At 42.8% G+C, this 25,269-nt stretch overlaps 1 protein-coding gene across 3 annotated transcripts in view; it reads left to right on the forward strand.

Annotated features, from left to right (window-relative positions):
* MDGA2 (MAM domain containing glycosylphosphatidylinositol anchor 2) overlaps positions 1 to 19,962 on the forward strand; it is a 615,965-nt gene extending 596,003 nt beyond the window's left edge. For all 3 annotated transcript variants that reach the window (XM_054027277.1, XM_054027279.1, XM_054027276.1), the window contains 3 exons: positions 4,394 to 4,524; positions 16,414 to 16,519; positions 18,023 to 19,962. In XM_054027277.1, coding sequence (XP_053883252.1) covers positions 4,394 to 4,524; positions 16,414 to 16,519; positions 18,023 to 18,111 — 326 coding nt within the window. In that variant the 3' untranslated portion in view covers positions 18,112 to 19,962. The remainder of the gene's footprint in view (positions 1 to 4,393; positions 4,525 to 16,413; positions 16,520 to 18,022) is intronic.
* Positions 19,963 to 25,269: the final 5,307 nt, after the last annotated feature.

Below are 25,269 nucleotides of genomic sequence, written 5' to 3' on the forward strand. Positions count from 1 at the left end.
ACAATGAAGTGGCACACACTCTCTAAGCAGTGCCAGGGCTAAAGTGCCACAGGTTTTCACAAGTGGTGCAGTCGGTCTGTGTCCTACATCACCTTATTTCCAATCTACTTGATCGACGGCAGCCTCTCAGTGTAGTCCCGTGTTGTTGGGGGAACAAGGAATAAAGCAAAGAGGCACCAGGGTCAGTCTGTATTTATTGAAAGACTGGCAAACCAAAACAAAAACAACAGTGTACCAGAATATTGCCTGACAGTCACTATTTCAGTAAGATAGGGTCCAATGGATGCCACCGAAAAGCTAATACAGTCGTTAAAGCTTCTCCTCACCTTCAACAAGTTAGCTCAAGAGTTCCCATGCTATAAAACATGAACTCCTCTGATTTATTTTTATGCAACAATGTAACATGTCTCCATTGCAATTTGTTTTATCTGCTCAAGAGTCGCTTGGCTGCTCATTTTCCTGTAGGTCAGAATTGTTCTCAGTTTAAAAGAAATGTTCCCCATGGGTCAATTTTTTAAAACGAGTCTTACATGCAGGACTTGTGGTGTTCTGCAAGTATGCACAACCATGGCTGGCAGCAAGTTATACATTTCAAGAATAGGTGTTTACTGCAGGTTGAATCCATCAAATTTGCAAATGCATTTGGGGCTGACACAGGTAGGTGTGTGTAAATAAACTCAAGAAGCTGCCAGCTTGATCGAGATGGCCTGAACATAGCTGGTGAAGTAACACCTGTTCTTTTAAGCAAGAATGCTCAAAGATGTAGTCCTCTTGTCATTAGTTTGAACTACATGACAGAGTTTGGTGGTCGTATGAATGATCTTTTATTTAGCATCCTCTATGGCCTAAATAATTGAGTCTTGTAATCATAGACTATCAGGGAGGGAAGGGACCTCATCTAGTCTAACCCCCTGCTCAAAGTGGGACCAATCCCCAGGCAGATTTTTATCCCAGGTCCCTAAATGGCCTCTTCAAGGATTGAACTCACAACCCTAGGTTTAGCAGGCCAATGCTCAAACCACTGAGCTATCCCTCCCCCCGGATCAGCCTGTCCTACCCACCCAGCTGTGTGTCACAATCTGTATCTCCCAGCACTAGTGGATAATACATTGAAACAACATTGGTGCATTGCTTGCTATTGGCATTATTTTGGATCTTCATGAAAATTAAAATTATATGTAATAGTTTTCTTTAAACTAGCATAAATTTAAGTTCATGCTGTGACTAGTCATAGGTGGGCTGGCTTTTCTCTAATGTATCTCCAGTAGTTGTTTGGAAAGCACCCAAGCCTTAGGATACCACACTCTCTTCCTGCAGTTCTGCTCAACCTTGTACTAAACAATCCATGTCTCCCTTAACTGCTCCCATACCTGCAGTCCCTGGCAACTTATCTCACTCTTCTAGCTGGTTGCTCCAATTCTGCTCCATTTCCCTGCCCATAAGAAAACCTCACTTAGACCCTCCTTCCTCTCCCGGTTATCACTTTAACTTCCTGCTTCCCTTCATCTCTAACATCCTGGAACATGCACCTACTGTCCTCTTCATCCCCTACAATCAGGCATGTGCCCTGAACCTGCCCACACAAGACTCACTGCACGTTGCTGTCTTTGCCTGCTCTACGGGTCTCCACTCCATAGTCATTCTTCACTACTGCTTTTAACACACTAAGCCATTCTTGTCTGCTCAAGACCTTCTCTTCCCTGGGAGCCCCTAACTCTGAACCCTTCCTTGTTGACTTATGTGTCAGCATTACCTTCGGTGGATCTTCCTCCTCCTGGCTCCCCTTCCCTTTGTTCTTCAGGAGATCTCCTCACCACCCTTCTTTCCAACTACTGCCCTCATCCAGTTCCCTCCCCCCACCTTCCCTAGCCCTTGGATTCTTTTCTTCCCACCCATCCACCCGGGCTATGAAGCTTACCAGCTTCCCATCCCAACTCTCTTTAATCTACCATACTCCTAGCCAGGCTGAAATCTCTAACGATAGCTGTTCTTTCTGCCTAGCCTTGGAGGCTTCCTCATTTCAGATCTTGCACCCAGGACCAGTGAAGAAGCAAGCAGGAAAATTTGGAGAATTATTGTCGCTGAACTGGCGTGAATCTTACAAGAGCTTCCCATTCAGTTTGGAGCTGGTTCTTATTTCACAAGAGCCAGGCGACCCTTCCCGCAATGCTGAGCCTGGTTGGCTCATCTCACAGATGGTGAACATGTGTGAAACCTGCATGACTGCTGGCCCAAACTTCCCACACAGCTGCAGAAACAGCTACAGTGCATGCCACCCCCTCGTTCTGGATGTTTGTGGGCCCTTCTAGCTGAGTTGCCCTGCCCACTGAGTGTTTGAAGAGAGACAGGGTGTCCACCTAAAGTCCATGTCTCCTCCCCACTGCTTCTCTCTCTTCCTTTCGATTGAAAAATCAAATGCTACCGTGTTAAAAAAAAAAAAAAAACTGTTCAGGCACTAAGGCACATTTCACCCAGTTTGAAGGTAAGGTGTGGGTCTGATTCTTGGTGTGCCTGTGTAACCATCGGCTGCAGGCACATTTCCTGCTGCTTTTTACATATTCGCATTTCATTCCATTGTGTGTGTTTTTTTTTTAAATCTAACCTTGTGTTTTTCAAAGCAGTGAGTTGTACTAGGTACCAGAACTTTGTGTGACTTTGAGCTGTGTCATTGTGCAGGTGTCTCTCAGAAAAGAGGTCTATTTGTAAACTTAACTTGTACTTTGCATTCCCAGGGTGCTGGAGAAATTACATAATTAACGTTCCAGGGGACGTGTTTTACTCAAGGTTTTGCTGTTCTTTGCATCCCTAGAGAACGGTGGCTTTTGAGAGCTTTGACGCTGTGAACTTTTTCAAATCAAGGCAAAAACGATTTTTTTTTAAAGGCTGGTATATAAAGGACACCTCCAGCCTCCAGGCAGCAGGAGAAAGCTGTGTCTGATGGGAAGCGCATGAGAAACATGCACCGAGTCTGTGAACTTTGTGACTTCTTAAATCCTGCCAAATTCTATGTGACACTTATGATTTTGTCACTTGCAACGGCAGGAAAAAAACATGTCACATTCCTAATCAAAGACCGAATGAATAAAGAATACCTAAGGGAGACATATGGGTGTGATGGGACCCTGGGGTACAACCTGAATCTGTGGGACCTTTGTGCTCCCTTAACTCTTCAGCCTGGACGCTCTCACACAATGCTATGCCAGTGACAAGCAGCAAAATCCCTCCAGACGCTGCGATCATCAGCATGTGGAGCCCCACCCCCAGCAAAATTCCAGGAATTCCCCTTGAGCCACCCGTGAATCATACAGAGAGAGGCACCCGCCAATCATCCCAGCCTTGCACCCCAGAAATATACCATCTTGCACTGCTCAAGTCTCCCTTGGACAGTGCAAGCTTGTTAATAAGTTTGCCACTTCAAAGGAATGTAGACGTGCACCAGGCTTTGTAATCCGAGCTGAGCTCCCCCAAGCACTGTAACCAAACACCCACTGTTTTAGGTAAAATATCAAACAGATTTATTAACTACTGAAAGAGATTTTAAGTGATTATAAGTAGCAGACTTGGAGATCAAAGTTGGTTATCTAAGAAATAAAAATAGAAATGCAGCCTAAATTCCATCTTAAACAGACTAAGCAAGATTGGAATCAAGCAGTCTCTCACCTAACAGACGTTACGGGCAGCTCCCGGTTCTTCAATACACAGACTGGGACCAATCTCCCTAGTTCAAAGTTGTTGTCTTCCAGAGGATCTTCCAGGAGTTGAAATGGGGCCGGGGGAGGAAAGGCCAAGTGATGATTGCACAGTCCCTCTTTTATACTTTCATCCATCTGCTAGCAAGATCCTTGCCGTGACGTGGGGATCATGCAGTCCCCATTAGTCAGACAGTCCCCATCTAGGTACATGCCCTCTCCAAGCTATCTCTCAGAGAGTGGATTCTTCTTGATGGGCCATTGTCTGGCCAGTCATAGCTGCTCCTTTGTCCTTACTGAAAAGCTGGCTGTGGCATCTCCCAACCTCACAACGTACTTCAGTAGCACATATCGCAAAACTTCATAACTTCACGTACAATGACAGCACAGACAATCCAATGGGATATTAAGGTTCAACAGATCAAGACTTTTGAAATACCTTACCAGCCAGGCATTGTACAAACCATATAATTATATGACAGTGGTGAATAAGGGGGCTCCAGGGTGCTACTTTGAGGTACAGTGTGTCACAATGGGAACGGGGCAAATGCCTAAGGGAGGGGCTGCAAAGCATTAAGACAGACTGTTACCTGTAGCAAAGAGTGTCTGCCTTGGAATCTGCACACACCTGAACACTATTTACAAAGAAACTATCTGTGCAAAAGAACCAAACTGACTAATGTTGTTACTGGGTGTTTTTGCAGGAAGCTTGAATGTTTATCTGCGGTTAAAGGGACAGACCACAATAGAAAATCCAGTATGGTCTTCAAGTGGGAATAAGGGACAGCACTGGAACCAGGCCCGGGTTAATATACACCCCACCACTTCATTTCAGGTAAGGCCGAGGAGCGTAAAGCTGTCTGGTGCATATACTGGAAATAGAGCCTTCTCTTTGACACTGATGGGGGAATCAAGCAAGTGGCCTGATTACACTTCTGCTTTTTTTTTTTTTACACAGCATTTCACAGCTTCATTTCAGCTCTGAAAGCTGCTTTCTGGACAGATAATTGCTTTCCCTCTTGTAAATAGGTGCAGATCACAGAGATTAACAATGCATATTTAATGTCAGAATGCCAACCCCTTGCTGGAATAGTAATCTGTTTTCAGCTGGGAATGGTGCTATCAATTTATGTAAAACATGTTTTTTTTAGCTGAGCAACTTGAATAGAAAGTTTGCTTCATGTGTAATTTGTCTGGGGACCAAGGAGCAATACACAATCAAATCCCTAGAAATGTATGTTTTCGCCACAAAAAGAGAAATTATCTCTGAATCTTTGGTAACAATTAGGTGACAAAGCAGCTGCATTCCCTGTAGGAAATTCCCGACTTTGCAAAGATACACACAGCATTCATTAGAATTGCACAGCTTGCTGCAGTTTGTCACAAACTTTGTGCTTGATTTGATCATGAGATGTGTACAGATTTCTGCAAAAAATGGGCCCAACTCTGCTATCCATACTCACGAGGATGAATGGGCCCAGTGAACTCAGTATAGCTGCTCGAGTGAGAAACTCCTCTCCCGCGTAAAAGTTGCACAAATGAACCTTATCTCTTTAAAGCTATCCTACTCGCCAAGGATGATTATGGTTCTGGGCTCCAAATGGTATGCACCTCCAAGTCTGCTAACCTGAAAACATGGATTGGCAATTACTCCTGATCCTGACCCTGAATTTTTCATTGCCAAAGTAAGGGGCAGAGATAGAAGGAAAGTTATTTGGTGCCCGTGCCCCTACAGGCTGTTCCAAACATATAAAAGGCAGCATGGAAGAGGATGGGAAGAAAACAGTGAGAGAAGGATGACCTGGAGGAGGTGGTAAACCAGAAAATGTGAACGGAGCAAAGACTGTGGGGAGGGGAAGGCAGATGAGTGCCGAGATATAGCCAGGGCCACACACACAAATGTGGCCCAGCAGCCCCCGTGAGGGGGATGGGGCCAAACCTGAGCAATTTTGCCACCCTGGAGGTCACATGCCCGGAGCAGGGAACCAAGGCCAGCCCTGCTAGACCAGAGCTAGCACTGTAGGGTGAATGCAGGGTAGGCACTGTGAGCCCTCTCCCCAAGGGGAGGATCTGCCCCCCGTCCCGGCCCCCCAACCTATTTACTGGGTTGCCACAGGCTGTCGATATTTACAAATGGGTCCTGAGCCCCAGAAGGCTGAGAACCACTGCCGTAACCCCTGATTCAGCAGTCTGGTCCTGTTCAGCAGAGCACCTAGTTCCGCACTTCAGAGTTTTGCTAAAAAAGGATGAACTTCAGCACATGCTGCTAGGGAGAACTGGTTGAAATTTTTGAATGAAAACATTTTTTTTATGGAAACAGGGGTTTTGGCACTCAGAAAATTGTCGTTTCGTTTTAATGTTCAGGCTTTTTTCAGCAAAAATAAAAAGAGAAAAATGTGTTTGGTTTTTATTTTTGTGTTTATCATCTCTGGTTTTTTATCTACTTTTCTCTTTTCCAGTGGAAAAATAAAAAAGGAAGAGAAAGGAAGGGGAGGAAAGCAGATCCAAAAAATTGAAAATCGCGGGGGGGGGGGGGGGGGGGGGGAGAAGAGAAACATTTTCTATAAAAAAAATAATAAATTGTGAAAATGTTTGAATAAATGAAGAATTGCTTTTTTAATAAAACCTCTGAAATGCAAATGCCTTCAAAATTGTTTTTTGAACTTTAGTTTTCATTTTTCACTAGCCAGATTTAAATATTTTGCTGAATGAGGTGAAGGACTATTTGATTTTTTCATGGATGTTTTTTGATCTATTAATCTTCCCTGTCACATGGTATGTAACTCTGCAGTCAGTATGCCTAGCTCCCATTGTCACAATGTTCATTTCTGGCAGGTTAGTAGAAACTGACCCTGAACTTGCTTTCCCGGTGCATTTTACATTACAATGTTTTAAAGTGAGAGTCTCAAAAATCACATGACTCTGGGGGCTGGTGCTTTAAGAAATATTCCAAACAACAAAAAGAGTTGTCGATATTGGTTCCTCCTGTTCATAATGATTTATCTACGTTTTTATAAAGTTACTTTTCATTTTGATATCTGCACAGTGATTAAAAGAGCATCTCATTGCTGCATTCCCCAAAAAGAGAAGCCATTGGACCCAGTCTTGGTAGCAGCATACCTCACCTTCCTTCTATTTCTTTCAAAGCAGGAAGATATTCTCTGCCTGCCTATCCCACTGTGCTACTAACTTCTAATTACCCCCTCACCTTTCAGCATTCTTATGCCAAAATGTGGACAGAGGGGCATCACAGAAATATTTACTACTCATTTAAGCAAGATCTGTATCTAGTCAGTTCACAAGTTTTGTGGTTGTTTATAGTTAAATTTAAGGGGCGTGAACTGAAACGAATCTTTGTCTGCGGTAAACGGTATCCTCTGACACAGAAATTAAAACTTGTTAATGGGTTAATTTATTCCTAGATTTCTTTTACATTTTCCCAATCCACATATCCAATACCGAAGCCTTGCTGGTGAAGAGATTATGAAGGGATTATGAATGCTTAGAACCAGTCTTTATGTAATGCTTATTCTGCCTGTTAAATAACCTGAAGAAGAGCTCTGTGTGGCTTGAAAGCTTGTCTCTCTCACCAACAGAACTTGGTCTAAGAAAAGGTATTACCTCACCCACCGTGTCTCTCAAATAACCAAATACTTTATGTAATGTTAAGTAAAATGAGAATAGAGCATATAAAAATGAAACACTACCTGCTGTCTGCATCATAACAGCTTTCAAACCGCATTTCAGTAGGGACAGTGTGACCAACATTAGCTGTAACTTCCTTGAAGTCTTCTTACTGCTGCTTTCGAGCTCCTTGCTGCAATACGTTGCATAGTTTGGCGCACACAAAGAGCTGTTTCCAAAATGGTTCTTTTAGCTGGAAGAACTTCCAGCATTGAATAGGATGCGTTTAAGGACACAATCTTCCTGATCCTCAGCTGCTGTCACTAGTCGTCCCTGGATGTAAATCAACATAGTGCCTTTAAACTGGGGATAGTCATTGAAGTCTGTGGAGCTACCAAACTACCCTGTCTGAATATCATCTTTATTGTCTAATTTTTTTTCGGTGGCTGCTATGAAGGATGCCCTATGGCAGAACCGCCTCCGTTTCTGTATCTCCAATAGTGGATGTTCAATGGAGTTACCCATGCCTGACAAACATAATCCTTCGAATAACCTCTCATCCCACGCAAGTACCCCAAGGCCCATGTCTTCAAATGTGGGTGCCCCAAATTAGGCCTCGAAACCCATATGTAAATTTGTAAGTATTGATTTTCAGCGAGGCCGAGCACCTGCCGTTCCCATTGGTTTATAAATCCTTTCTCCCATGTTTGAAAATTAGTCTCCTTCCTTTAGGAGTTGATATATGGGCTTAGGTGCCTAATTTTAGGCAACCACGTTTTACTTCTGGGGGCATTCTTCACCAAAAAATTAAAAATTCTGCACATAATATGTTAAAATTCTGCAAAATTCTGCAAATTATAGTGTCAAAATAACACTACATAATCACGCCAGTTTCAGTTATTTTGGTAATTATTTCAAAATACCTGTCAGCGAGTCTGTCTGTAACAATACAGGCACACAAATTCCCCCGGAAGCAGAAAGTTAAGGAAACCGCTATGACAACCCAGTTCCTGTGTCTCTGCCCCCTTCCCCTCCCCAGAGCCCAGCCGCAGGGCCCCCCTTACTCAGATACCCGAACCCCCTCCCCCCCCAGAGCCCAGCCATGCCCTGCCCAGCCCAGACAACCACCCCTTCCCCCCTCATTGAGAGCCAGGGCCTACCTTCCCTTAGACAGATTTGTGACTTTCTCAGGTCTGGTCTGGGCAATTGAAGGGATTCCTCAGAACACACTAAGGAATTGTCTTCAGCTCTTGGGGCACATGGCAGCTTGTACCATTGTGACTGATCATGCAAGGCTACACCTCTGCTTTTCCAGGATTGGCTCAATATGACCTATTCGCCATAGGACAACAAGTGATGTTTCCTCCACAAGGGAGGAATTCCCTAAACTGGTGGAAAGACCAACCCAACATCTGTGCAGGCCTTTTGGTCATCCAGCTCCATCAGTAACTTTAACAACAGACATGTCACTGTTGGGATGGGGATCTCATCTCAGTGCCCTCATGACTCAAGCAGGCGATTAACTCGTGAAACCAGTCTCTACATAAATCTCTTGGAGCTCGGGGCTGTCAGGAATGCCTGCCTTCATTTCCTACCCCTCGTCGGGGGCAAATTAATCAGGGTCATGACTGATTATCTTCTATCTTGGAGGAAGGGTCTGCACTGTGCATTTCCTTCAACACCACTGATACTAAAGGTGATGAACAAAATCAGTCAGGACAGTGCCAACATTTTTCCTTATAGAGCTGACCTGGCCAAGACAAGCTTGGTACACTTACCTGCTTCACCTGTGTGTCCAACTGTCACGTAAGCTCCCAAACCTCATCTCCTCTTGCAGGATGTGGGTCATGTGCCACAGTCCTGCCTAATGTTTCTTCACTTCAGGGCATGGTTCTTCATTGGTTTCCAGGGTCAGAATTCTCCTGCTCTGCAGAAGTGCAATAGATGTTATGGAACACTAGGAGGTCAACCTATATTAGTTACCTGCAGAAATTTAAGAGATTCTTCCATTGGTGTTCTTGCCGCTGCCTCCTGCCTGAATCTGTGACACTACTAGTCATCCTGGATTATCTAGATGTTGGATCTGAAGAAATCAGAGTTATCACTTAGTCTGATTAAGGTCCATTTGGCTGCAATATGAGCCTTTCATCCTCTGGTAGAATGATTTATCCATATTTGCTCACCCAGTATCATCTAGGCTTATTAAAGATTTCAGGAATCTCTACCCCCAGATTAGAGACCCTACTCCAACCTCAGACCTCAACCTGGTACTCAAATACCTGATGAGGCCTCCATTCAAACCATTTTTAATAGCCATCATATTGGCCTGTAGGTTTGGGGAGATTGATGGCAGATCCCCCTCTTTACAGTTTTATTTAAGGACAAAAGGTCTTTACATCAAAACCCTGAATTCTTACCTAAAGTTTTATTGGAGTTCTATCTTAACCATTCCATTCATCTACCAGTGTTTCTTCCGAAGCCACATAGATCTCTGCAGGAGTCCTGTTTTCATATATTGGATGTTAAAAGGGCTCCGGCTTCCTACTTAGATAGGACCAAGCATTTTCAAAAGTCACCCGGGCTGTTCACCTCTTTCGCGGATAGATCCAAGGGGTCCATGATCTCTGCTTAGAGACCATTGAGATGGCTATCTGGAGGTATTATCCTTTGTTATGGTGCTCTTCCTCCCCAGCAGGTGATAGCACAATTGATCACATCACAAGAAACACCTACATCATTACTTAAGAACTGCTACCTGGGCCTCATACGCTTTCAAAATTATTACACTTTAGTCCATGCCAATCTGATGCAGCATTTGGTACTTCAGTACTGTCTTCAGTTATAGACTCAATTCCGAAGCACCCTCCTCCCTCTGGGGGTATTGCTCAGAAGTCACCTGAAGTGCAGCACCCATGGAGGGACCACTCAAAAAAGAAGAAGAGGAAGTTATTCACCTTGTGCAGTACCTGGGGTTCTTCACGGTGTGTCCCTCTGTGGTGCTCCACCACCCGCCCTCCTTCCCCTCTGCTTCAGATTGTTCTCTACGGGATATGAAAGAGGTGGAGAAGGAATTGAAGGCGATTTGCCCAAGCATGCCTATATAACCCTGGTGTCTGGCATGAGGCGGCAGAGGGAATATGCACAGGCCAAACTGCTAATGGAAACTCTCCAATCAAGGGCTCGAGAAGCACGTGCGCACCTGAAGTGGAGCACCCATAGGGACTCATATCTCAGAAAACAGCAGTTACTGTGTTCATGCCTGTCATAGAGTTTTATATTGCCACCCATCACCGTATGTGAATGCCTTTCATGTAATATCCATTCCTGGTGGGCTTCATTGTTCTCTCTTTTTAGATTAAAACTCTGTGAAGAGTCTTTTTGTTTGTTCATGAGTTAGCTCGTTTTGTTGGTTGATTTGTTTTTTACAGGGTTTTTTTATTTGTTATATGAAAAAAAACAGACCCAGGAAGACAAGTACAAGACATGCCGTATTTATGTCTGTGCAGAATGTTTCCATCTCAACTTTTTTCAAGGGAAACATTTTCCACTAAATGTAAATTTTCACAGAAAGTGCTTGCTTTTCTTGAAAATGTTTAGTTGGAAAACCTAAACAGTGAACATTTTCAGTTTTTGACACCTCCCTCCCCAAAAAATTGCAATGTACAAAGTTTAAACGCTCAGTTAGTGGTTGCATCTGTTTTAAGGTGACTTTGTTTTGCACCTGTGCAACCTGTGTCAACTAGCATTAACGGCTTTTTGCAGTATTGTAGCCCTGTTGGTCCCAGTACATTAGAGAGACAAAGTGGGAGAGGTGATATCTTGTATTGGACCAACTTCAGTTGGTGAGGGAGGCAAGCATTTTAGCTTACACAGAGCTCTTCTTTAGGTGACTTGAGGTGCTCTATATAATTCCAAAACTTGTTTCTCTTGTCTTTCACACAACACACAGTCAACCTGTGGAACTCCTTGCCAGAGGATGTTGTGAAGTCCAAGACTATAACAGGGTTCAAAAAAGAGCTAGATAAATTCATGGACGATAGGTCCATCAATGGCTATTAGCTAGGATGGGCAAGGATGGTGTCCCTAGCCTCTGTTTGCCAGAAGCTGGGAATGGCTGGCAGGGGATGGCTCACTTGATGATTACCTGTTCTGTTCATCCCCTCTAGGGCATGTGGCATTGGCCACTATCAGAAGACAGGAGACTGGGCTACATGAACGTTTGGTCTGACCCAGTTTGGCCGTTCTTATGTTCTCACCAACAGGAGTTAGTCCAATAAAAGATATTACCTCACCCATTTTATCTCCCTAATTTACTGCTTTGGAAGTTATCCAAAGCCAGGCAAGATTTCATCCTTCCAACATCTAATTAGGCTTATAAACCTCTGTTGTGATTTAGTCCAGAATAATGAGCATGATTCATTTAATTCTTCAGAAACAAATGGATATTTTACACTAAAGGATGGATCTGTCAATAAATAAACAAATAGTATGCGCGTGCACACAAATAACATGAATTGTAGTGCCTGGAACAGACTGACAGACTGTGAAAGATGGACAGGCTGCTCTGGGGAATGAAATGCTTTGTTTCACCACAGAACAGGTACAGCACAGGGGTTGCCCAAGGCACACAGTTAAGCTGCATGTCACGTGCCTCAGCTAGAATGGATGGGCCATCTCTAGGGTAATAGTTGTGGCTTAGTTTTCATTCCCATCAGTCCATGTCCTCTCCACTTAGCCCCCGACAAGGATGCCAGACAAGGTCAGGGTCTCATTCTGCTGGGCTGCACCATCACAAGTTTAGACTTGAAATTAGACGAAGGTTTCTAACCTCAGAGGAGTGAAGTTCTGGAATAACCTTCCAAGGGGAGCAGTGGAGGCAAAAGACATATCTGGCTTCAAGACTAAGTTTGATAAGTTTATGGAGGGGATGGTATGGTGGGATAGCCTAATTTTGGCAATTAATTGGTGTTTGACAATTAGCGGTAAATATGCCCAATGGCCTGTGATGGGATGTTAGATGGGTGGGATCTGAGTTATTACAGAGAATTCTTTCCTGGGTGTCTGGCTGGTGAGTCTTGCCCATATGCTCAGGGTTTAGCTGATCGCCATATTTGGGGTCAGGAAGGAATTTTCCTCCAGGGCAGATCGGCAGAGGCCCTGGGGGGTTTTCACCTTCCTCTGCAGCGTGGGGCACGGGTCACTTGCTGGAGGATTCTCTGCATCTTGAAGTCTTTAAACCACGATTTGAGGACTTCAGTGGCTCAGACATAGGCCAGGGGTTTGTTACAGGAGTGGGTGGGTGAGATTCTGTGGCCTGCGTTGTGCAGGAGGTCAGACTAGACGATCATAATGGTCCCTTCTGACCTTAAAGTCTATGCGTCTATGAGAGTCTATATGAGATGATCCCTTTTTTCATTATTTTGACTTTCGGCTACTAGAAACAGGCTGAGAACATCATCATCTTAGACCCAAATGAAATGTTGGCAATAGACTTCAAAGCTGGCTACAATTGTTACTTGGGCTTTGGGAATATAAGAAGGGCCCAAGAAGACTTAGGGCTTGTCTACACTAGCACTTTACAGCGCTGCAACTTTCTCACTCAGGGGTGTGAAAAAACACCCCCCCCCCCCCCGAGCGCAGCAAGTTTCAGCGCCGTAAAGCGCCAATGTAAACAGTGCACCAGCGCTGGGAGCTACGCCCCTCGTGGAGGTGGGTTTATTTTAGAGCGCAGGGAGAGCGCTCTCCCCGCACTGTGTCGCGGCTACACAAGCCACGTTAAAACACTGCCATTGCCAGCGCTTTCACATTGCCAGTGCAGACCAGCCCTACGGATAAAAGAGGAGCCCCGCGGCAGCATTGCTTCCAATTAAGGGTGGTCTGAACATCCACATTTAGATCCAGGTTGAAATCTTGGCCACGTTTGGGGGCGTTCGGACTTGGGATTTTGATTGGGCTGGTTTCTACTTCTATTCAGGAGTCTCTCCAGGGAAGTACGCCCAGCCTGGCATCTATTGGAAAAAAGCAACTAAAAGCTAAATTCCCTTTGAGACTCCCTGGATCGATGGGACAATATAAAGAATAGTTTCCATTTTACTTGTCAAGAGAGTAAAGTGGCCTTCAGTATATTTGTAAGCCCTGCTATTCTTCTGCTAAATGCAGCATTTCTAACAACAGCTGTGTAAAATTACACAGACACGGATAATAGCTTTTGCTAGAGACTGGTAGGGGATTGTGATCATCTGGCACGTCCTGCAAGTAACTACGAGCTGCACACTAGACTGTGCTTCATGCATTGCCAATACTCTTCTGCGATGATTTGTTTTGAGCCAGTGGCCAGCCTGGCTAATAGGGAACCATCTTTGAAACCTATGCAGCTTCTTGCCAAAAGCAGACTTTAATTAAATGCAACCTATTGTATGTTTGTTTATAGAGCTCTTGGTGTCTTGAAGCAGAGCTTGTCCTAACCAGGAGAGATTTGATTTTAAATCCGGTTGATAGGTTCTGTACAGTCTGCCAAGAGAGGGAGAAAAGAGGAGAAAGATATTTTCCTTTCAAGCAGAATACTTTCTAGTATCAGTGTTAGAGTGGGGAAAATGTGATGAGAGGGTAATTACTGGAAACACTGTTTTCAGACAGTGGGCTAAAAATGGAAGACCTTGCTGTTTTCCCAATGACTTCTCCTGGTTACACTAATGCCTGCCTTGTTACAGTAATTAACCTACAATATCACACTTCAGTAAAATGACGATGGAGTCATCCACTACAAATGTGCTGCTTTCAAGTTTATTTAGCATTGCGTGCACAGAACTTGCCGTGTGACTTAAGGCGCACCAGTCAGCTTTCAAATACATCCCCAAGCCCTGCCTGGCAATAGCCTAGAGAGCAAATTTGGCTTAATAAACGTAGGGCATGTGTCTACTGCTGAGGGCATGGGTACTGCAATCAAGTCTAATAAAGAAAGTAAAATCTGCTTCTGCACAGCATAATGTCTTGTGATCTGGTATTTTGACACATCGTAGTGCTTGAATATTATTTATACGGTTGTGCCCATCCAGGCCTGGTGCCGAGCACCTCTTGCGCGATGCAGTGCACTGTTTCACTGGGAACTGAGGACTTGCTGGACATTTGTAATGAAAGCTGCACATTCTCATTGCATAACACTGACTGAACTGTATTAATTAGCAAATAAAAGATGGAACCTGTCAAAAGAACTCAATCCTGTGCCCCATTAAATCACTGGTAAGACTGCTGCTGAAATCAATGGCAGCAGAATCCGGCTAAGTGTTCTCTATACATCTGTACTGTAACTAGATTATTACTAAATGTAATGAATTACTCCACGTAGAATTAAACGTCAACCCCCAAGAGTTAATTTCTGTAGCAGTGCCACAGTGTTTCCATATGATGTTTCATGCATATGTTGTAGTCGATGAAAGTTTAAAACTTGTCATCTCTGTTAACTGAAAGCACTTCAAAAGGATAGCAGTGTGAATTCGATTCCTTGCAAAATAAGTCTTGCATAATTCCCTTCACCTCTACAGAAAGACTTTGAAGTTTCTATTGAATACATTTTCTCATGGTTCTACAGTACTGTAGTAATCCATCATTAATACCTGGCATTATGGTAAATATTAGTAACTACCTTGCTACACGCCAGACATCTCCAAACGGGGATAATTTTCCTCTCCAGCTGAAGTAATACAGATATCTGCCTCTAACTGTCTCACAAAGTTGCTCTCTTTTTCCTCAACCACTTACTTTCCTTGGTTGGAGCTTACCATTCTCGTATTCTGAGAACACACTAGACCAAGTCTGATTTTTTTTCTCAAGGTGCCCTGAAAACAAGGGGTAACATCTACACTGGAGAGGTGCTAACCATCACAAGGATGGGAATAGCCTCTCGCTATTCATCTTTGAGCTAGGATCTGCTTGTTTCTTTCGCCAAAGCAGTAACAGGAAGTGCTGTTGACACCTGGTGCTTTCCTGAGAGACCAGTATCCAGCCATGCCATGATGGACATATACCCCAATAAGCAGTGGTGCTAACATAATGTCAGTCATGTCCTCCAGTGACTTGCAATGAATATTTTCTCAAGCTTGTCTCAGTGAGAAAGCCATCAGCCAAATGGAATCTGGCAGAACCCCAGAGTGGGTGAATGAGTGTCCAGGTGACTCTCTGGAATCTCTCAGTAGGAAGGGCTAAATACAACACCAGTCTGTTCCATAGGTTCTCTGAGACTGGGGCTAATGACCACCAGGGGCAGGTTGCAAACAGGTGCCAGGGGGTTAAGACCACCCTGTCCTTTCCATATGGCTGAGTAGCAAGGGGATCCCAGCTAGATCCCAGCTAGATGAGATGGGTGTCGCCGTATGGAAATGGGTGGAACCGTTTGGGGAAAATGGAGAACCACTGATCTCATCTTACCCAGGAGCTTCTTTGGACTCTGTCTAATTGACGCACCCTCATGTCTTCCCCGGAACATGGTCAAGTGCAGTAATAAGTTGTAATGCCAAGAGACCTCCCACAGAAGGGCAAACTCATGTTTAAGCCTGTTGTATAGCTAGCTAACGCCTTCCTTTTTTCATGGCTCATTATCTGAAATGCCTTTACTGTCTGGGGCCAGACTACCATCATACCTTTATTTCTAGAGTGCCTCCCATTGAGGGACGCAGGTGCTATGCAGCCGACGAGCAAATGTCCAGTCTTGGGATGACATGCTGTGCTGCCATTGGCTGTTGCTGATTTTTGTTTGGTTGGTTTGTGGGGGGACAGAGTTGTTCCCTGGAACTAGTCACTGGTGTTGGGATGAGGCTCCTCGAAGACAGGCTAGCCCTACATGCTGTTCCAGGCCTGCTGTATACTTGTAAACAAAGCAAGTTACATTTAACATATGCCCAGACTCTGCACTAATGATTTCTCCTTTACTGGGTTGCTGACCTGCAAGTACAACAGGTGCGTGTACATGATTGAAGGCACATAGAGAGTAATTAACTACAGCGCTTTAATACCACATTAATTTCTGTCCATGAATAGAGCTGAATATTTTCTATGTGTCATGAATTCCCTGTATTGTTAATTGTCTCGTATTTATTTTTTGCAGCTCATTTTTGAAGGGATCCGAGGTCCTGGCATTGAAGGTGATATTGCTATTGATGATGTATCGATTGTGGAAGGAGAGTGTATGAAAGCAGACCAGCCAGCCAACAGTAAGTGGGTCCTCCAGACACTGTGATGAGCTGTCTAGATACTTACACCGCTCCCCATCCCTGTAAATGCGAGCCACGTTCTAAACCAGACCCTGTGGTGCAGAAAGCAAAACAAAACGTTACCCAGTGAAGATGGAGATGTTTAAAGATTTTCTTGGAACCAAAATCTGGAGCCAAAATATCTCTAGTCAAATATGAAAATGCATGATATTTGTTTTTTAAATGTAATGGCAGCAAAGAGAAGGAAAACCAAATGGGAGTCAGGCAGGCCAGGACCATGAAATTGTACTCTGGTGTGCAGCTAGAGGGCATGTATGTATGTATATAATGGCACTGGTCTATATTAAAGGAATACTAGTTCTTCTCATATAGAGCCAGATTCTGATAGCCACCGTCCCATTGCTCCGTGCCTTACCCTATAGGTCTTTATTTGAAGTCAGTGGAATTGTTTGTGGAGTAAGGTACAACTGTACTGAAGTCAGGATATCAGAATCTGTTCCCTAAACCGTAGACATTTGGATATTAATAACGTACTTAATTTTAAAAGTGTATAGATCTCCTTTTCTTTTACAATTAATAAACATTATATATGTGTGCGTGTGTTTGTGTGTGTGTGCACATATATATTTATTTGTTTTATTATTATTATATATAAAAATCTCCATTACCCTACTGATAAATCTGACTGAATAAAGAGAGGGAAGGAGAGAGAGAGAGATGGGTGTATGGGGATGGATGGATGGATGGATGGCTAGATAGATAGATAGATATTTCAGGCACACATCTATGCTAAAAGAATTTTAAGGTTGCAAAGCCAAACACTCAAAAGTTAGGAAATTCCCAAATGTAGGTTGCCTGTGAAACCTTAATTCATCCCCCACACACAGATTACTTTGTACATAGGTTTTATGATAAAGTCTTTAATTATATGATCTCTTACTATTTTTCTCACAGGACCTCTGCCTTATTCAGTGCCCAGGATTGACCTCGGTCCCCTTATTTATCAATAAATATCATCCAGTTATCCCAACAATGCTGGAAGCTTGGTGGAAGTGGGGAGCCTGGCCAGGGGGCGTGGCCTTGGGGGGAAGAGGCAGGGCAGGGGCGGGGCTACTGAGAGTGACTGGGTCTCTTGGCAAGCATTGGGAAGAGGCTGGCACCATCAGCAGGGGCTAGATTTTGCAGCGGGGCAGCCACTTACCTCCTCCGTCGTGAAGCGCAGTCCTGCCTGCACCACTCTGCATCTGCCCAAGGCAACGCAGCCTCCTTCCCCCCAAACTATGCCCATGTTAAAAAGCAGGCAGGCATGGCCCTCGCGCTTTTAAAAGTGTGGGGGGGAAGGGAGGTGGTGCCAGGACCCGTGAGTTATCCTGTCCCCCAGCCTCTGCATTTCCATATGGGAACTTTCAATCTGTGCAGTGTCAGTGTGCCATTTACCCTGATGTGGTAAACTCTTGATTGTCTGCTTGTTAATTCTATTTTTTTCTCCCCCACTCTTTGTAGATTTACGAGCAGGTGCTGTTGGGACATTAGCACATATATGGCTTTTTCCAGTGATCCTCCTCATGTCTGTCTTAAGTCATCAAAGGTGACCTTATCCTGGCAGAGGCTATGAAAGATTCACCAGGCATTGGCATGAAGAAAGAGTCTTTGTAAAATGGACATTTAAAAACAAACTACCAAAGATTCCTCCACTGACTGACTCAAAACATTAAAATAAATAAATAAAAATTAAAAAAAAAAAAAGCACTGGGGATAAAAGGCATCATGGGAGCGTAACTGACTCTGAACCACATATGAAAAGCGATCTGGCGTAAAAGAGACCTTCAGGTGCTTTTGTGGTCTATAAGAAATACGGCATCATCTGGTTGAACTCTGAAAAAAAGACCTATAGAAATCCTTGTCAAAGCACAAAGTCATGGCTGGTTTTGTTTCAAATGAATAGTTTGCTTGTTACCATGGAAACCTAATGGCCTGCCAAAAAAAGAAAGAGCGAGAGAGAAACAACACCTCACTGTAAACAGGGTATATGAAGAGCTGGCGTTTATTTTCCCTTCAAGAAGGTTTTTAGTATAGAATTAAATAAATGTAGGCCCTTTCACCTTTGGGTGTCACCTCCCCTAGAGAATAACCCTCGATCAAAGATGTTTAAGACATTTATGTTTCATTTTCTCATGGCTATGCTAGATAACTGTATGCTGTCTCCTTTTGCATGCATTACTATCCAGGGTGTGTAACCTGGGCTTACATATGACACAGGCTTATCCGAGTTTGCTTGCAGCCACTTCAACACCTTTCCTCCCCAACTAAGTCATCTGTCCTAATGAAGTGAAGAAACCAAACCACCGTCTTTTATAAATTGCCATGGAAACCAAGTGCCTTCAATGAAACAAGCCTGATTAAAAAACAAACAAACAAAATCAACACAGAAGCTTGCACTGCTAAAATGTGGTTTGTGCAAACTATTTTCTAAACAAACCACAGAGCCTAAGTGTGCAAACAGCAGGCAAGGGAACAAAGCCGCTTCTGGAGAAGGATGGACCTAAGTTGCTGCGTAAGACCCTTTCCGACGAGATGTTCCAGACAGCCATGGCCTTTCAGCTTATTATCCATTAGAAAATAGCTTCCATTGGTCCTGGAGATGGGAGCAGCACTTTTTTATTCCAGATGATCAAGTGGGTCAACCAGAGAAAAAGGTTGTTAAGATGTACTTAGCGCAGCAGGTGGTAAAACACAAAAGGGATTTTCTTACTCTAACCTCCATTTGAAAAGAAATTGGCCCGAGCTTTAGAGAGACGAGAAGGTGTGTGTGTGCGATTGCAGTGCATACAAAATAACACAAAAAGGGGGCCGCCAACACAAAGGGGGCCTGCAAATCTGGCTTTATTCAAAACACGGATGGTATAATGCCTCTGCCCGTTAGTCAGACTCTGTGCAGATTGTGAAATATTATTTTATTATTTTAGCATAATTAAAAAAGACACTTTTACAAAAAAAAAAAAAAAAAAAAAACCTGTAAAAATGATTTTGAGCTACCTGAGTACCTACCATACCTTTAACCGGCCAGTTTTCCAATGCATTGTAAATTTCCCTTATTCAGTGGGTTATGAAAATTTGAAAACCTTTTTCCTTAAATTATCTCAGCTTTTAACTTCATTTAAAAAAAGACTTTTGTCTAAAGATGATGATTATTTTATTATATGTTCAATGCCCTAGGATTAAAAAAAACTGATATGCAAGTAATTGGGTTACAAATATTAAAAACAACGACAAAATATAACATTTGCAAATATTAATATAAAAAGCACAACAAGATGCAGTAAAACAATTACAAGGCTTGATTTTTTTTTATTCTGTAGAAAAATGTTTGTGCAAATTCAGTAATTCAACTGAAGAGACAATTTTACAGCTATGTTCAATAAAGCCTCTTTCCAGGTAAGGTATTCTAAGTGGTATGCGTGTTTGTTGCTCTATGTGCACTTATTCACGAAAAGGGCTTAACCGAGAGTCGCTTTCTTGTGTCATAATCTGTCATTGTCTGAATCCATAATACTACATGACGTTCAGGGACAGGGATTTTTCCAAGGGCACTGCTAACTATCTATTTGTAAGTGATTTCACTTGTTTGTAATACGCTGGTCCTATGGGAGTGCCCCAGTTGGAGTCCACTTGGAAGTCAAGTGGGAGTTCTGAGCATGGATTGACTGTGAGGTTGGGGCCTTATATGCTTTTAAATAAGACATTTCCAGCTAGCAAGCATCAGCATTAATGAAGGATGGGAGAGCAATAAAAACTTGCACTTGGTATCTTTTGATGTTCAGAGCAGTACTAATAACGCCAAAGTAGTGACATATCACCAGAGAGACTTTTTCTCCCCATATTTTTGGCCTGGCTGTCTTTGGAGAGAGCCTGTCTTGCAAGATTTCCAACCCTGTTTCCAGAAACATTATTTCACGCCCATCTGAACCTTTTGCAGTTCCCCCATCATTAATGTTTAGGTACTGTATGTCAGCTGCCATCGTGAAAGCAATACGACTCACATTTGGTCATTTTTCAGTAAGAGCACCAGCTTCAGTGGTCCTCTCATCAGAGAGGTCGCAAACACTTCCCAGGGCTGTCCCTGAAGACTGGCAGCAGAGGGACCTGAGACTGGACTGGTATCTCAGCTAGTACCAAGGGAGCTATCCAGATTCGTATCAGCTGAGGATCTGGCATGTTGTTCTGGTTTATCCTTCACACTAGATTGCTGTCAATTCTTTTGCTGTTTTGTTTTATAAAATCCAGACTGTTTTGCTCTGTGTAGATTGACTGTGCTCCTTTAAAAGTAAAACATGCACCATTCCCTTTATGTTTGCTACTTTTCTTCTAATTCATGACTGCTAAAACCAGACCAAAATAAAACTGAAATCTGGAGGCCTGTTCTTCAGCACAGGGAAGCAGAAGCATCCTGGAAGCTGCTCCGTGGCATCATACACTAAGCAGTCACGGTGCTGTGTGAAGTATCAGGGGGGTAGCTGTGTTAGTCTGTATCCACAAAAAAATCCACCGGACTCCTTGTTGGTGGACAGCAGCAGTCCGTGACATTGGCTGTCATAAGTAATGAGAATAATGCGGAGAGAGAATTTGGAGAGGCTCTTAAAATGCCCACTCACATTCAAATGGTTTTGATCAAGATCGTTTGCGAAAAATGAGGTTTTTTTTCTTTTTGGGGATTGTAAACCAAAATACAAACAGATTTGCACATGCCAGAATTAGTCTGAGTATCTTTTTTTTTTTTTTCAATTTTAAAATGAATTGAATGTTTATTAAAAGTTCGGGTTTAACGGCTCCAGAGACCAAAGTCCTCTTGGTAGTTCCAGTGCAGCGTAAACACAGAGTAAGTCACCTTCCACATACTACCCTACCCCTCTGTCTTAGCTTTGACCTGCAGAGGTCAACTCTCGGAGTGAGAGGATAGTTTATTTTCCATGCTCATTTTCAATCCTTGCTTCTTGCCTGGATGTAAAAGAGAGCACCAATTAGTGCGGATCTTCTTGTTCATTATTTGCTCGAGAATAGACTGGACTTGTATTTGACTTTCCAGTAAGCCGCTGGAAAACCAATGAGATGACGAAGACTTTGGGTTATTGTGCAGATGCAGGATATGCCTGAAGTGGGGTCTGAGCAGTTAAAGGTGCTATATCTGATTACCAAATTCCCTGAGACATCTAATCCTGTTTCTGGTGTATTTTTAAATCAGTCATGAAAATGAATTGTTCAAATGTCAACTTTGCAGAAATGTCAGTTCATATGTAATGTTTCTATTAAAGAAATATGGTGGGGGGAGCAAAGTTTGGATAATAAACTCCCCTTGACTTCAGCGTGAATGATGGATGTAGAATGGCTACAAGAGCGTGTCCCGACTGAGCCTTCCCAGAGTCACAGGTAAGTGGACTCTACATTAAACATTCAGCAGCCTTTTCGTCCCATGTCCTGTAGATGTGCCAGCAGGATCTGAGAGAGCTGGGGTGTTACCTTAGCATTCGCCATTCGCTATCTCCTTTTATACCCAGCAATGGCACTGTAACACACACCTTTTCTAAAAAGCGTAGTTTGCACATGAAATCCTAAATAAAATGATCAAGTTCTTTGATCTCACTATACCACCCCAGCTCTTCCCCTGCAGCCAGCCTTATCCAGGGACACTCTCTTTTCTCAAAGGGAAACAAAAGAACATAGGCTAAGTAGGGGCAAATTACTGCAGAATACATTGCAAATACACTGCATCTCGCTACCTTCAACATTGACTTAAGCCAGCTACATTAATTAGACTCTAAAGGCATGGAACGGCTCCTCATTAGAGCAAGTCAAAGAGGCTGTGTGTAGTAGGATAAAAATAGCAAATTTAGCTACTCTGCAGTTAGAGGATAGGTTCATAGACTCATAGACTTTAAGGTCAGAAGGGACCATTATGATCATCTAGTCTGACCTCCTGCACAATGCAGGCCACAGAATCTCACCCACCCACTCCTGTAACAAATCCCTAACCTATGCCTGAGTTACTGAAGTCCTCAAATACTGGTTTAAAGACCTCAAGGTGCAGAGAATCCTTCAGCAAGTGACTCGTGCCCCACGCTGCAGAGGAAGGCGAAAAACCCCCAGGGCCTCTGCCAATCTGCACTGGAGGAAAATTCCTTCCTGACCCCAAATATGGCAGTCAGTTAAACCCTGAGCATGTGGGCAAGACTCACCAGCCAGCGCCCAGGAAAGAGTTCTCTGTAGTAACTCAGATCCCACCTCATCTAACATCCCATCACAGACAATTGGGAATATTTATCTGCTAATAATCAAAAATCAATTAATTGCCAAAAATTAGGCTATCCCATCATACCATCCCCTCCATAACTTATCAAGCTTAGTCTTGAAGCCAGATATGTCTTTTGCTCCCACTACTCCCCTTGGAAGGCTGTTCCAGAACTTCACTCCTCTAATGGTTAGAAACCTTCATCTAATTTCAAGTCTAAATTTCCTGATGTCCAGTTTGTTGGAGAAAAACTGAGTTTTTACTATTTTGTTTAGGTACAGCAAGTTAGAGCTTTATTAACTTTTACATGTGCAGAGGAGAGAGAGCAAAGCAGGTCTCTCTTTGGTAACTAATTACAGCAAGCATTTATACCTTTCATTACAGAAATAATGAGGGACAGCAGCATTTTGTTTATACATAGGCCATTTTGATATTTTATTTCCTCACTTGTTTTGACTTTTGCCAACATACAATTAGTTTCTATACCTTATCTACACAAGGTCTTCTACACCTTATCTATACTGAGGTCACAATGACTTTTTACACAGCTCTTTTTCACCCGTTTCACACAATCCTCGCTTCTACAAATCTCGCGTTATTAGGGTTATTAGGGTTACAGCCAGCTTGACTCTTGCTAACAAAGACTGTCTCTTGCTAACGAAGCCTGACTCTTGCTAACAACTGTCATGCATTGCAGTTCCCTTCAGTCAGTTCTTTTCTCTGCTTCCACAACCCCCCCTTTTATACTTCTAGTACAACAAACATTTTTCAATTTTTATTTGCATTAAGTCCTGGACTTTAGATTTTAAATTAGATGCTTTAACCTTAGGGGTTTTGATTGGATGCAATGATAATGCATGATTAGCATGAACATGAAAGGTATTACTATTATTACGTTTTTTACAACAACAATAACATAATTTTAAACTAACTAATAACAATACAAGCAATAACATTTTCATAGCAATACTATAATGGGGTTGTTGTACAGCCTTTGTTATAAAGCACAATACATTATATTTAGTACATAAGGTAGATACTCTATAAGCAGTGTGAAAGGCATACTTTTTTACTTGATATACATTTTGAAGCATGTGAATTTGCCCTTGTACCTTAGAGATTTTTTGAATCTCAGGTAACAATGAAAGCAAATTTTGAAATTTATAGTAAGCTAGTTTAATTAAAGGGTATTTGGAACCTAAGGGCCTCTTGAAAAACTTTATCTGCAGGCCAGTAAATGATATGATTGCCTGCAGTGGTAGTGAGATTAAAATGTATGTCTTGTGATATGGTGTTATTAACATACACACAGCTACCATTAGCTTGGAAGAGTAAGTGTTCTGTCAGGGTAGTTTTTTGTTCCCTACCCTTCCAGCAAACGTAGTTATAAACAGTGACAACTTTTCCTGGCTTCAGTTTACGTGTACACTGAAGCTGTGGGGGTTCTAATGGCCAGAATGTTTACAGGTTACCTAACCCCATTTAAATGTTAGGTGTAATTTTAGGAGCACTAACTAAAAATTGATTGGGCATACCAGGTGGTTTAATTTTCCAGATGTCTTGATGAATTACCCAATTTCATATGCATCCTTCCCATGGACCCGGCAGGATACGGTATGTGGGAGCCCACACCCCCTGTACCGGTCCATATGCTTGGAAGGAGCACTGAGAACGTTCACACTTTCACCCAGAAAGTTTTCAAGTATGTTTTCATGGCCACAGGTCAGATGGCACTTTTGACGTGTCTGTAAGGGCAGTGGGCCAAGCCTGGTGCTTTAGATTATTTTGAATGGCCATTAGCTGGTTATTTAAGAAATTTTGAATTTTTGAGCATGCTAGATTCCACTGCAATGCCTTTTTAGCCTTAGTGATATTTAATACCATTTTTGTTAGTAACTTTTGGGTTATAGAGCTAAGGGCGGAGATAACATGTAACTTACCAACTCCAGCTTGTACCTGGGTTAGTTGTACTTCAGAAACAAGGCCAATGGCCTTTTTTAGTTGCCCCAATTTTTCATTATGTTCCTGATTTTTAAAAATATTTTAAACTGCTGCTGCACTATTGGCCCCATTTCACAGGGATTCGGTTAAGTCTCTTTTTTTTTTAGAAGAAATAACCCAAGCCCTCTGTTGTGCTAATTTAATGGCAGCCCCTTGTGAACAGTTCGGGTATGTAGAGGTAATTTGGAAACTGGATAAGGGCAATGAAAATTTAACAGTTTCCAGTGTGGTGTTAATTACAGTTCATTGATATTTTACTACATTTTTTTTTGGTGTAGTACTATACCACATCTGTTGGTTAAACACCTTTATGTATTTTTGGGAGGCATTAACATTAATGGTATAAGATGGAGTGTATTGCAGTAAGGTACAAGTTACATTATTAGTTACTGGAATCATTTTTATGCAGGTAAAATTTTCAGTGGCAGAACAAACTTTTTGAGTGCTTGTTCGATTGTTCACTAAT

The sequence above is a fragment of the Malaclemys terrapin genome, chromosome 4 (genome assembly GCF_027887155.1).
Source record: "Malaclemys terrapin pileata isolate rMalTer1 chromosome 4, rMalTer1.hap1, whole genome shotgun sequence".
Classification (NCBI taxonomy): Eukaryota; Metazoa; Chordata; order Testudines; family Emydidae; genus Malaclemys; species Malaclemys terrapin.